The 11,715-nt window shown below is 39.4% G+C and overlaps 1 protein-coding gene across 2 annotated transcripts; it reads left to right on the forward strand.

Annotated features, from left to right (window-relative positions):
- The first annotated feature begins 2 nt into the window (after window positions 1–2).
- tdp1 (tyrosyl-DNA phosphodiesterase 1) lies at window positions 3–10,556 on the forward strand. Of its 2 annotated transcripts, none has more exons than XM_008404846.3 (16): window positions 3–112; window positions 3,720–4,319; window positions 4,953–4,996; window positions 5,137–5,192; window positions 5,407–5,503; window positions 5,578–5,612; window positions 6,113–6,205; window positions 6,292–6,462; window positions 6,574–6,652; window positions 6,817–7,002; window positions 7,121–7,169; window positions 7,780–7,846; window positions 8,712–8,819; window positions 8,951–9,053; window positions 9,186–9,294; window positions 10,393–10,556. In XM_008404846.3, the coding sequence occupies exons 2-16, from the start codon at window positions 3,722–3,724 to the stop codon at window positions 10,464–10,466; spliced, it is 1,869 nt and encodes a 622-aa protein (XP_008403068.1). In that variant the 5' UTR covers window positions 3–112; window positions 3,720–3,721; the 3' UTR covers window positions 10,467–10,556. The 2 variants fall into 2 exon arrangements, with proteins under 2 accessions (XP_008403068.1, XP_008403067.1); XM_008404845.2 differs by lacking the exon at window positions 3–112 and adding an exon at window positions 710–843.
- Window positions 10,557–11,715: the final 1,159 nt, after the last annotated feature.

The raw sequence follows: 11,715 nt of genomic DNA on the forward strand, positions 1-11,715 counted from the left end.
CAGCCGCTACAGCCCGGAAAAAGAGAGTGAGAGTTATTCTGTGATGAACAACAAGGTGCAAGAGGAGGCAACACTGCCCCCTGCTGTACCGGAAGATACATAAGTGCCTCCAGTGAGTATGACTGCCCTTGCAATAGTTTCTGCTTCAGCTTTCACAATTTGTTGCAGTTAAGCCAAAAGAAAAATGACAAATACCTTTCAAAACTGTTAACAACTAAGTATCTGAAAAATGTGGCACATACTAATATTCAGACCACTCAAACAGTGCTTCGTAGAATCATTGTAGGTATACTTTTGAACTAGTTTAGAGCATGTCTCTACCAGCTTTACATGGTTGTATAGTTTGAGCTCTGGCAGACTCGACTTCTTGACCCATTCATGAAGAAACCTAGCTTAAATATCAAAGAAAAGATTAAACTCACAACATCAGATCGTAACTGTACACAACGACAAAATATGAAGTTTTTGTTTCCACTTTTGCAGGGTAAAGTCGCAAATTCCTTGAAATCTTACATTAATTAATTCAATTCAATAGTTTTACTACTGTAACTACTGCAAGAACAATAACAAACAAGTCGATACTTAAATAAATAAAACGTGTTTTTTTTATTATTCACGCCTCCATTGAATCTTCTAGTGTTCACCCCGCGATGTTCATTTTTAATTTATGTTTTAGAATCAAAATTGAGGCGGAACTCAAGACAAACACTGCTGTTTCCGACCGGAGTCGTTTCAATGTACGTTCCGTTTTTCTGCAGAGCGCTTCAGTAAAACAAAGTTTGGCAGAACAGATCGTTTGTGTCCAGCGTGGTGGACCTGTGCCCTTCTTATTTTTCTGACTTGGTAAGAAAAACAATAACTCCGAAGATTAATGTAACATTACTTAGATGTTTGTTGTTTTCCTTTTTTGCTCGTCGTCCATCCCATAGCTTGCATGTAACTTTGTGTTCAAACAAAGCTACATGCAATAATTAGACAGAAATTCGCAGCCTGAGTTTATGTTATTGTTGGTTCTTCATATGCAAGTTGTAATTGTGCAAATAATATTAGTGTTATTTGCGTCAAATGCTTTGTTTATTGCTGGATTTTTTATTTATTTATATTGAACAAATACATATGACCAATAAACATACAGTAGAGAAACAGAGGGATATTACATATAGAAGAAGAGAAAAAAGAATTTCATGTAGAAATATTAATATTAACTTCCATTATATACAAATAAGTCAGGATAAATAAAAAAATGTCTAAAAATGCAAGTAATTATTCTTCTGCAAACACTTTATATATATAGCTTCTTTGTGTGCTTTGGAGTTTCTGTGCTGATTAATTCTTTTGCGAAGCAATAAAAGCTGGGTAGCTCTTGAATTGCTACAAAATAAAGCTGTATTTCCTCCTTCAGCCCACTGGCTGCAATGTTGACACCTTGAGAAGCCATTAGACCTAAATTCTGAACATCATGGCATGGAGTGCATCCCAGTTTTCCATGTCTGGTATATAACCATTTATTTTAGCTTTTAAACTGGTTCTATTGATCCTGTGTCCAGACAGAGGGATAATCAGTAGCCCAGCATCATGACCTGTTTGTTCTGAAGATCCTCCAACTTCCACTTCTCTTCCTAACATGGCGCCTCCTCACCCTGACTCTCATACTGATAGGAGGAACCACAGAGCTCTGTTAGGTTAAAGCTCATCTTCTGAAGTTGGGATATTTTTCCTCCAATAGGTTCCAGAGAATCACCTCAAACCAGATGTTGGACTGGATTTTATTTCAGTGCCATTTGTGAATGTTAGAGCCTCAGTTTCAACAGTGGAGCTATAAAAGTTGAAAAAGGTTGGAGAAAGTCTCATCAACATTAATATTTCCACTAAGAGGCAAAAAACAAAACTGTTTGATAAAGGAAAAGCCTCTCAGACTCTGAGCCCGACAGCGCCAAACTTTTTGTTTAATATTAGACAATTAATTTAATTTCACATAATTATCGCGGTCGAAGCCATTAGTTTGTTAATTAGTTAATGAAACATACTTACCGTGTTTGATGTTTGTAAATGACGTATACTCAAAAAGAACGAAGTAATTAGTCCAAGTTTGTCGTTTATTGAAAGTTCAGAAACTACAGCGGCTGTGATGCACCAAGACAAAGGTAAAAAAAAAAAAAAGGTAAAACAACCCGAACAGGTGATTAACTCTAAACGATTCGCACCTTTTTACTCTCCGTCTCTCTGTCATTTAAGCACACCCGTTGCCATGGCAACCGCCTGCGCTACACAAGCCGACCAGAGATTATAACATAAAACATGATATGTTTTATGTTAAAAACATAACATTCGGTCCGTTACGATATTAGGTTTGCAGGCTTGATATTTATTTTGCGATCATTAATAAACTTCTCATGAACACAGCGGTGGTTGATTAGTTCATTTTAAACTCCTGCTCTGTTATTTATTTTGTTAATGGAACCGAAACGCACAGAATTGCGCAACACCTTGTTGAAACAACATTTACTGAGATTGTTCGTTGGGTCATTAATTTGAACATGTTTTGTTGATTTTTTTGTTGTAGTTCTTTCATAAAGTTACGAACGTTTTAAGCAAGTCAGAGGAGGACGTGCTGGTTTGAGCGTCCTGCCGGTGTTACGTCAATCCGCGTTTCCCCATCAGATACGGTTCCCCCTGCGTCTTCTTGCCGCTCCGCCCCGCCCACGCGGCAAAATACGCGCGTGCTCGTGGTGAGCACTGAGAAAACACGCGCATAAGGAACTACGGCCACCGTGAAAGCTCAAACAACATGTTTCGGCAAAGTTGTCACTTTCTTCACGTTTTAGCGGGAAACTAATTATAATAACAATATTAACAATAACAACAATAATAATACTAGTAATAATAATAATAATAAATAATAGTGATGATAAATACATAAATGTCACATAGATATTATAATTATTATAAATGTATATATATATATATATGTTTAGTTATATATACATATATATATTTATGAAATAAAAACAGGGCAATGTATTTTAATGCTCGATATTACCCATGAAATACCGTTCCCCTTGTTTTACAGTGGGGAAACGGTATCTGATGGTCATATTTCACCCATCAGATGCTGTTCCCCCTATGTTAAAATCACCCATCAGATACCATTCCCCTTGTTTTACAGTGGGGGAACAGTATCTGATGGCCATATTTCACCCATCAGATACCGTTCCCCTTGTTTTACAGTGGGGGAACAGTATCTGATGGCCATATTTCACCCATCAGATACCTTTCCCCTCGTTTTACAGTGGGGGAACGGTATCTGATGGGTGAAATATGGCCATCAGATTGGGTTCCCCACTTTATTATATATATATATATATATATATATATATATATATATATATAGTAATAATATAAATAGGCCGTGTATCAACCAGTTTAAAAATCAATACAAAATTAAGGGAATTAACAAAAAAAAAATCCTTTCTTCTGTGTTGCTATTACCACCATTAGTAGATTATTATTGTTATTTTACTGTTATTATTACGATTATTTCTTTTTTTTTTATTTGCAGCTATATGACACAGATTATGAAAAAGTGGTAAGCTTATTATTTTGTTCCTGGTTCTGTATGCACATGTTTTCTCTTGCCCTATTGGTTACTTGTTTTTAAAAACCAATGTGAAATAAAATAAACTAGTGAAATGTTTCTCCTCCTTACTGTGTCTCTTCAGGGATGTCTCAGGCCAGTCTGCATGGCAAGTGGACCGTCTCCAGCAGCGATGACGACGATGAAGTTCTTCCTCCTTCCGGAACCGCAACACCAAAGTCCCGTCGACCAGCCAAGTCCAGTCACGTCTCCAGCGGGTCTCCCTCGCCGGTACCAGAACCAGCTCCCCCAGAGGTGAAAGCAGAACCGGACAGCGCTCCTGTGTCCTCTTTCGCTGTTGGTTCTGAGGCCAGACAGTCGGCAGTGAGGAACCAGAGGAACCCAGTCAAGTTCGAAACCAGCTCGTCGCTGAGCGGAAAGCGGAAGAAAGAGCCCTCGGACGGCTCCGGCTGGGCTCTCTCAGACAGTGACGACGAAGACGACGCAGAAGGGAAAAGGAGCAGTCAGAGTAAGCTGCCGAACTGGGCGTCGCCAAACGGCGAGGCAAAAAAGCCGAAGGTGGAGAGCGAGCGTCCGCCAAGTCCCCACGGCCGACTCTACATAGACGAGCCGGACGACTTCTTTGAGACGTCCTTTCCCTGCCTTAATGACACCTACAGATTCTACCTGAACAAAGTCACAGGGCTGGACAGGAAGTTCAACAGCGGAGCACTGCACATCAGAGGTGAGGCTGCTGATTGCAAATCTGACAGGAAGGAGTTCACTCATCATTCCTCTAGCTGCCTCAGTGTGTGGCTGCTGGTTGGACTGAATCAGAGTTAGAAAAGTAAAACCAATAACCTTGTTTCTATTCTGTTCCTTCCTTCAAACTTTTTCTCTCCAGTTACAGTCGCATCTCTGAACGATACGGGTGAAAATCTTATCGTGATATCAGCGTTTTATATCAGTCTATCGATAATTGGTTTGGTTTTATGTTTGAAATGTCTGAAATACTGCCAAACCGGTGGCACGACTTTTCCGTTTTATTAGTTGAGTAAAGAGCATATATGGATTAAGCAGGATTAACTAAGTTTATACTTCTGTCTACCTCCTTTTCAAACAAATAGAACCTTTATATTAAGCTATTTGAATTGTGAATGTGAATATGTTTGAAACTAAACGAATAAACCAAACTACATAATGTAGAAAACCATGTAACGTTTTCCATCTACTTTTATGTGCTGTTTTCTGTTGGCTAATCACATAAAATCACAAAACAATAATCTGGTCGTAACATGGGAAAACTTTAAGGGTCTGAATATTTCTCCAATATATACAGTCCCTCATTTATCTAACAAATATAACATATTTTCTGCAGACATCCTGTCCCCATTATTTGGGACCCTGAAAGAGTCTGTCCAGGTGAGTAACTTATTTCTTTATGATGAAATTTAACCTCTTTTTTTTTTTTTATAAAAAAAATTGGTTTACTTAATTCACCAAAGCTTTTTCTTTTAATAAATTTCTGGGCTTTAACATGCGTCTGCTCTTGTCTTTTGTAGTTTAACTACTGTTTCGATATTCCCTGGATGGTGAAGCAGTTCCCATCAGAGTTCAGGTAACTTCCATTTCTTAGTCTCATCAACATATTAATGTTTTATTCTTTTTTTAATGTGTTCCATAAAGCCCACATTCTGCTTAGGATAGGATTAATGAGCAAAAATACAAACTCTTGGTTGAAAATTATCCTGGTTTTTTTGGCAATTGTTTATTCAGTAAAAAGTGATATGATGTGTGCAGCTGTGATTTTACGGCTCTGTTTTGGTTTTTAGACATTGTCCGGTTCTGATCGTCCATGGAGACAAGCGGGAGGCCAAGGCACGGCTGCTCCAGCAGGGTCAGCCTTTCCCACACGTTCGTTTCTGCCAGGTACAAACTCCGCAGTGACGCCAACGGCCGTAGAGACAGATTTCAAAGTAACGTGAAAACTGTTCATGTTTCAGGCTAAACTGGACATTGCTTTTGGAACTCACCACACGTAAGAATCTCTCTCTTCCTGCATGGCTTTTTTTTTTTAATAGATCCAGTCCAATTCTTAAAAGTTTCAGTTTCCTGGTCATGGCTGTGAGCAGGATTTATCTCCTGCTGTGGATTGTGCTGTAAAATGGGGCAGCAGATTCAACACATGGAAAAAATCTACAGCATTTTCAGCAACAAGTTAAGGAATATGGGTCACTTTTCAGATTTATTTTTCTTAAAATCCTGGGATGTTTATGGTTATACTTGCTGTGAAATTAAAGGCAAAATAACCAAGTTTTAAAAAGGAGGCATGCTATGTGTTTCACCTACGATACGAGAGAATTTTAATCTATGTGTGAATATCTCACCCTGAAAAATGAAATGAAAACTTTTCCATCCGTATCAACTCCCTCAGCTGTCAGAGCAAATCATTGCCTCTGCTGTTTGGACTCCACTGGTCTGGTGTTGGTTGAGATTTGAAACAAAACTTTTGTAAACTTCCATGTTTTTATCGTGCAGGAAGATGATGCTGCTGTGGTATGAGGAAGGCTTCAGAGTCATCATCCTCACCTCCAACCTCATCAGAGCCGACTGGTATCAGAAGACGCAAGGGTAGGTGTTTTTGGGAAGAAAAGATCTTGGTTAACATTTATTAAATTTGCTGCTTAAATCTGTATTTTTTTGTGGGGGGGCCTTAGGATGTGGATGAGTCCTCTGTTTCCACGGTTACCAGACGGGAGCAGCGAGAATTCAGGAGAGTCGCCCACTTTCTTCAAGCGGGACCTACTGGAGTACCTGGCGTCGTACCGCGCACCAGAACTGGACGAGTGGATCCAGCGGATCAAAGAGCACGACCTGTCAGAGACCAGGTGATGCCGAACGAAGGGATGAAGGTTCTGATCCACAGCTGGGCTTTTACTGTAAGACGAAGCTGCGGTCGAAGGCAGGGCAGAAACGTTTCTCTCTTGTTCTGTTTTCAGAGTTTACTTGGTCGCTTCCACGCCCGGGAGATACGTCGGCGCAGACATGGAGCGCTGGGGCCACCTGAGGCTAAGGAAGGTGGAGATTGTCCTCCCTTTCTTCTGCTACATCCCACTAACCTCCTCTTACACTCCACAATACTTTGATTTACTGTATCTTTTTTTTAGCTGTTTACTCCCACATTTTTTCACCCAACGACCCTTTGGTTTCCTCTGTTCTTCTTCTTTTTCCCTCCCCATTAGCTGCTGTATGATCACACAAATCCAATTCCGGACGGGGAACCGGCCGGACGGTGGCCTGTGATTGGCCAGTTCTCCAGCATCGGCTCCATGGGGATGGATAAGACCAAATGGCTGGCGGGGGAATTTCAGCGCACACTGACCACACTCGGAAAATCCTCCCTCCGATCAGACCCTCCCGTTCATTTGGTTCGTTCCAGAAGAGTTAACTCTTCTGTTTAATGTTAAAAGGTTTATCTGATCCTTCATGCATGAAGGTCAGCTTTAATTTTTTTTAGGAATAATTCGATGTGATGCCACTTTGCAGCTCTATCCGTCAGTAGAAGATGTGAGGACGAGTTTGGAAGGTTACCCAGGTGAGTTCTTTCCTGTGAAATGTTGAAACATTGATGTGATGCTTAAACTAGATGGAGTTGAGATTCATTCTTAAAAAGAAATGTACATTTTGTGTAAAATGAGAAAATAAAATGCATAAATGTTTTGCTCCCACTTTGAAGTTCTGGATATTTTTCATTTTATTTCTTTCCATGGTATAGATTAATGTCAGATTTCTTGATTATTCCTAAATTATGTCATTACAGTAAGCTTGTTCCAATAAGCAATGACTCAATTAATTGCACGATAAATTAAAATGAGCTCAATAATTTCTATTTTTCATGATTAATATTTTTTGAAAGACTGTTTTGTTTATGAAGACGTCATGATTATATTGTTTTTGGTTGCCGTGCTTTATTTTGGATATTTAAAATATCGTCCAGGTCCAGCATTAAGAATAATAAAGTTTATTGGTCTTTAATAACTTGCATTGTTATTATGCCTTTATCAATATTTTACTTGAAAGCGGTCTCAAAGCAACAATATTATAGTTGATTGCCATAATTAAAAGAAAGGTAGTATAAAATAGTGTTTCAGTGTCTATGTTTAACGTGGGTTTCTGACGGATGGATCCTCCTGTTTTGTGTCCAGCTGGAGGCTCTCTTCCTTACAGCATCCAGACGGCTCAGAAACAGATCTGGCTCCATTCGTACTTCCAGTAAGTCGTCTTCTCCTGATGCAAGCTCACGGCTGTCAGTCATTTCTAATAAACTAATATGGATTTGACTCATTTTTTATTTTTATTCTCTGTTTTTGGTGATCAAAACAACAATCTCACGTCAGATTAAGGGTGTTTTCACACCTGATAAGTCCGGTAGACTCGTTCGATTGGGAACCAAAATGACGGCATTTGACACAGTGCTGTGTGAAAGCAAACCGGAGCAGCTGAAAATGTAACAAACGATTTCAACTAATTGAAAAACTTGTTCACCTCCTCGCCTGTGGTGGTGCTGCACCAAGAACGACAGAAGGAAACGAAACGACACAAAAACCTCAAAAGAAGACCAGCGCATCCTCCTTTACAAAATGTAAACAAAAATGGAGAAGCATCAGGTTTTACCGGTTGTACGATTTCTCTTTGGCATGAGTCATTTCTTCTTGTAACTTGAGACCCATGCATTTGTTTTGGCTTTTTTTTTTACACAGAATGCTTTGCTCTACCGTCCACTTCCTGCTTTTGCAGTGCTCTCTGGTCTGCTTTGTGTCCACATATACATTTAAACAGCGCCAGAGTTCACTTCAACCGAACCGAAAACAGAGTTGGTTTGCGTATTCAACCCTCCCTAAATGAACCGGACCTTCTAGACAAACAAATTATGTTTCAATTAAAGGTCAAGTAAATAAACAAATGAAACAAAATATTCTTTTTGTGCTTTAAAAAGCTCAGATTTCTGGTAACAAGCTGTGCGCCTTTCTTTTCTCTGATTCCAATATTGAAATCTTATAATTCTGTGTGTGTGTGTGTGTGTGTGTGTGTGTGTGTGTGTGTGTGTGTGTGTGTGTGTGTGTGTGCTTTTCTGTAGCCGCTGGAAGGCGAGGAGGACGGGGAGGACTCATGCCATGCCACACATCAAGACGTACATGAGGGTTTCGCCGGATTCCACTCAGCTCGCCTGGTTCCTCGTCACCAGGTGCGTGTGTAGATCTGCAGGCTCACGCCGTCGCTGCTGCTCGTTTTCATTGCCTCTGATCAGATATGCATGAAACTACGTTTTAAATTGATCTGTCCCCTCTTGTGTGACCATGTGGACGTGTGCTGCAGTGCCAACCTGTCCAAGGCGGCATGGGGAGCCCTGGAGAAGAACAACACACAGATAATGGTGCGCTCCTATGAGCTGGGGGTCCTCTACGTCCCGTCAGCATTTGTAAGTGGGACAAACAAAACAGATGAATGAAGAACAGCTTTAATCCACCATAATAATCCTGCTGTGCAAATGGTAAATAGTGCAGAAAAGCTATGTGTTACACGTAGTTAACTCGAGGTTGTGTCTCTACAGAGCCTGAAGACATTCCCCATCGATACCAATCCATTTCCTGCCTCCTCCTCCTCTACGTTTGGATTCCCGGTGCCCTTTGACCTCCCGCCTACCAGCTACTCGCCAACAGGTACAGATATTTGCTCTGGCTGTATTAACTCATTTTTGTAACTGCATGCATTAAGTATTTTGAACAGACATACTGTCTCTTATTCCAACATTAGTGGGTTTTGATATCAGTCATATTTCACTCAGGGTGGCAGAGTCAGTGGGGTGCAAGAATGGTAAAAAAAATAATAATAATTTGGGCCCTGAAGGAGTTTTCTGTTGCTTTTTTCCATATCCAGTCAGCTGGAGTGGGCGCCCCCATGTGGTGAACAAACCTTATGTCAAAGGTCTGATTTGAAATGCTTGATTTAGTTCTACATTAATGAACTACTTCTATTTAAAGAGTCTGAGCTGAATTTGACCTTTTATTGGTTAAGTTAAATTTATCAAAACACAATTTAAGATTTGTGAATCATTTAATTTTGTAAACATGTATTGTAGGGGTGCAGCAATATATCAGCCCCAATTTCCTTCATTTTGTGAGATTGCGATTGGCTGATACTTGTATGAGAAAGCGATCTTATTCACTGATCGTATCTACCTGTGCAAAGGTCTGAAAATCATTCACTGTTCGTTTTTTGCTCTGCCTTGAGAGAGCTTACCTACTAGCCCGCCCACCAAGTGACATCTGCATATCAGTGGTTAACAATAGTCACCCCCCCTGTTGTCAACGTAACCACTTTTCAGACAAAACAATCGTTTTTTTTTTTAAAGATCGGTGATCGGAGAGAAAATTGCAATCGGTGCATCCCTAAAGCAGCGATTTATTCATGAAAAAATTTTTTTGAGTGGTTTCTTTAGATAAACTTTAAACTAGTCAAACACAGTCCAAACTCTGTAGTAATTACAATTGTTTTCAAACTCTCTGCTGAATTTGTATGGATACACCTGAGAGGAGACGTCTAATAAAAGCAGGAATTGCTGCGCTCTGTAGTTTTCTCTCCGATGTGAATGTTATCTCCATTGACATTCTAGACAGCAGCATACAATTAAACTAGAATGTGAGCATATTAAAAACGATCTAAGACAAATAGGTAACTTGGGATCATTTTTGGTTTTATAAGTCAAAGTTGTTGTTTTACAACATGTTCTGATCTGTTTTTCCCTCTATTCTCCGCAGACCAGCCATGGATCTGGAACATCCCATACAGCCAGGAACCGGACACTCACGGCAACGTCTGGGTCCCCTCTTAGAAACTGTTAGCCGACTCTGTAGCCATTAGTGAAATTAAGCTATTTTTATACTGTACTGTAGACAATTTTCAATAAATAAATTACACTGCTCTCACTGCCTAGTTATGTTGTTAAATGTTGTGATGACGTTTATGTTTGAAAGGATATAGGTAATGATTTTATATCAATTTAATATTGTATTTCATTACTTAAATAAAAATAAGGGAGTCCAGTTAATGCGAAGTCGAATCCAGGTGAATTTCATTGTATGAATGTTCATGTTGTTTTTGCTTCTGAAGGTTTTATGTTACATAAAGCATTGTTTTCCATTTGTAGAAGCCACACCTCATGCATTCTCTGGATTTTATGATCATTTCTTTTGACCATGTAATGTTCCCTGAAATTAATGCTGTTCTCCTTCGTTGTTGTTTTCCGGCCTCTTTAGTGGCATTCTGAAGTTAAAAACAGCTGGTGCAACAGAAGACACAGAAGAGTTCAGCTCTCTTTTTCACGAGAGTCCCAGTCAAAATGGGTAACCACCCAGTTAAGGAGACGGTAATGAAACGCAGACAGATCATCTGACTTTACTGCAATAATTAGAATGCCAGACAAACTGGGCGATGGAGTTGGCAGATGGTTCTGTCGGTGAGGTTTCACGCTCTACATCCACTGTATCCTTTCCTGCAGCGAGTCTATTTTAAATGTGCTAGGTTCCTTTAAAAACAAACGATTAACAAATCTGTGCTGAATTACTTTCAAATTACACCATTTCCTGTGTACTTACTCTTTTTGTCATTAAGTTGATTTTGAAGGAAGTGTATTGAGATCTTTTATACGGGCATGTTACCACAAAAAAAAAAAAAACGTATTCAGTTTTTGTATGTCTTACAAAAAAGATATACACTACATTGTCACAATATAGACATGCACTATATTATGTGACACAGTATAGTGTTTTGCAATATAGTGCGACACACTATATTGCAGTCATTGCTTCTAATATCATTGATGCAGTAGATTATTTTTGAAGTGTGATGTATTGATGCTTGCTTCATGCCAATATATCAACTGGATGGATTTGATGTAAGGGCAATTAAATAATTTATTAACTTGCAAATGGTGGGACATTGAATAAAAAGATAATTAGAGAAGACGCAGACAGATCATCTTACTTTATTGCAATAAAGTATGTCAGTCGGTATGTCAGTCGGTATTTAATAGTAGTATCTCAGTTATGTGTTTTCCAAATACTATGCAGGTATAGCTTTAC

This window comes from Poecilia reticulata, chromosome 3, assembly GCF_904066995.2.
Source record: "Poecilia reticulata chromosome 3, P_reticulata-male-v2, whole genome shotgun sequence".
Classification (NCBI taxonomy): Eukaryota; Metazoa; Chordata; class Actinopteri; order Cyprinodontiformes; family Poeciliidae; genus Poecilia; species Poecilia reticulata.

Coding starts and splice junctions, on each gene's coding strand:
- tdp1 (XM_008404846.3), top strand. CDS start 3,722: ATGTCTCAGGCCAGTCTGCATGGCAAGTGGACCGTCTCCAGCAGCGAT. Junction 6,206..6,291: donor TGGTATCAGAAGACGCAAGG/GTAGGTGTTTTT, acceptor GGGGGGCCTTAG/GATGTGGATGAGTCCTCTGT. Junction 7,003..7,120: donor CAGACCCTCCCGTTCATTTG/GTTCGTTCCAGA, acceptor GCCACTTTGCAG/CTCTATCCGTCAGTAGAAGA.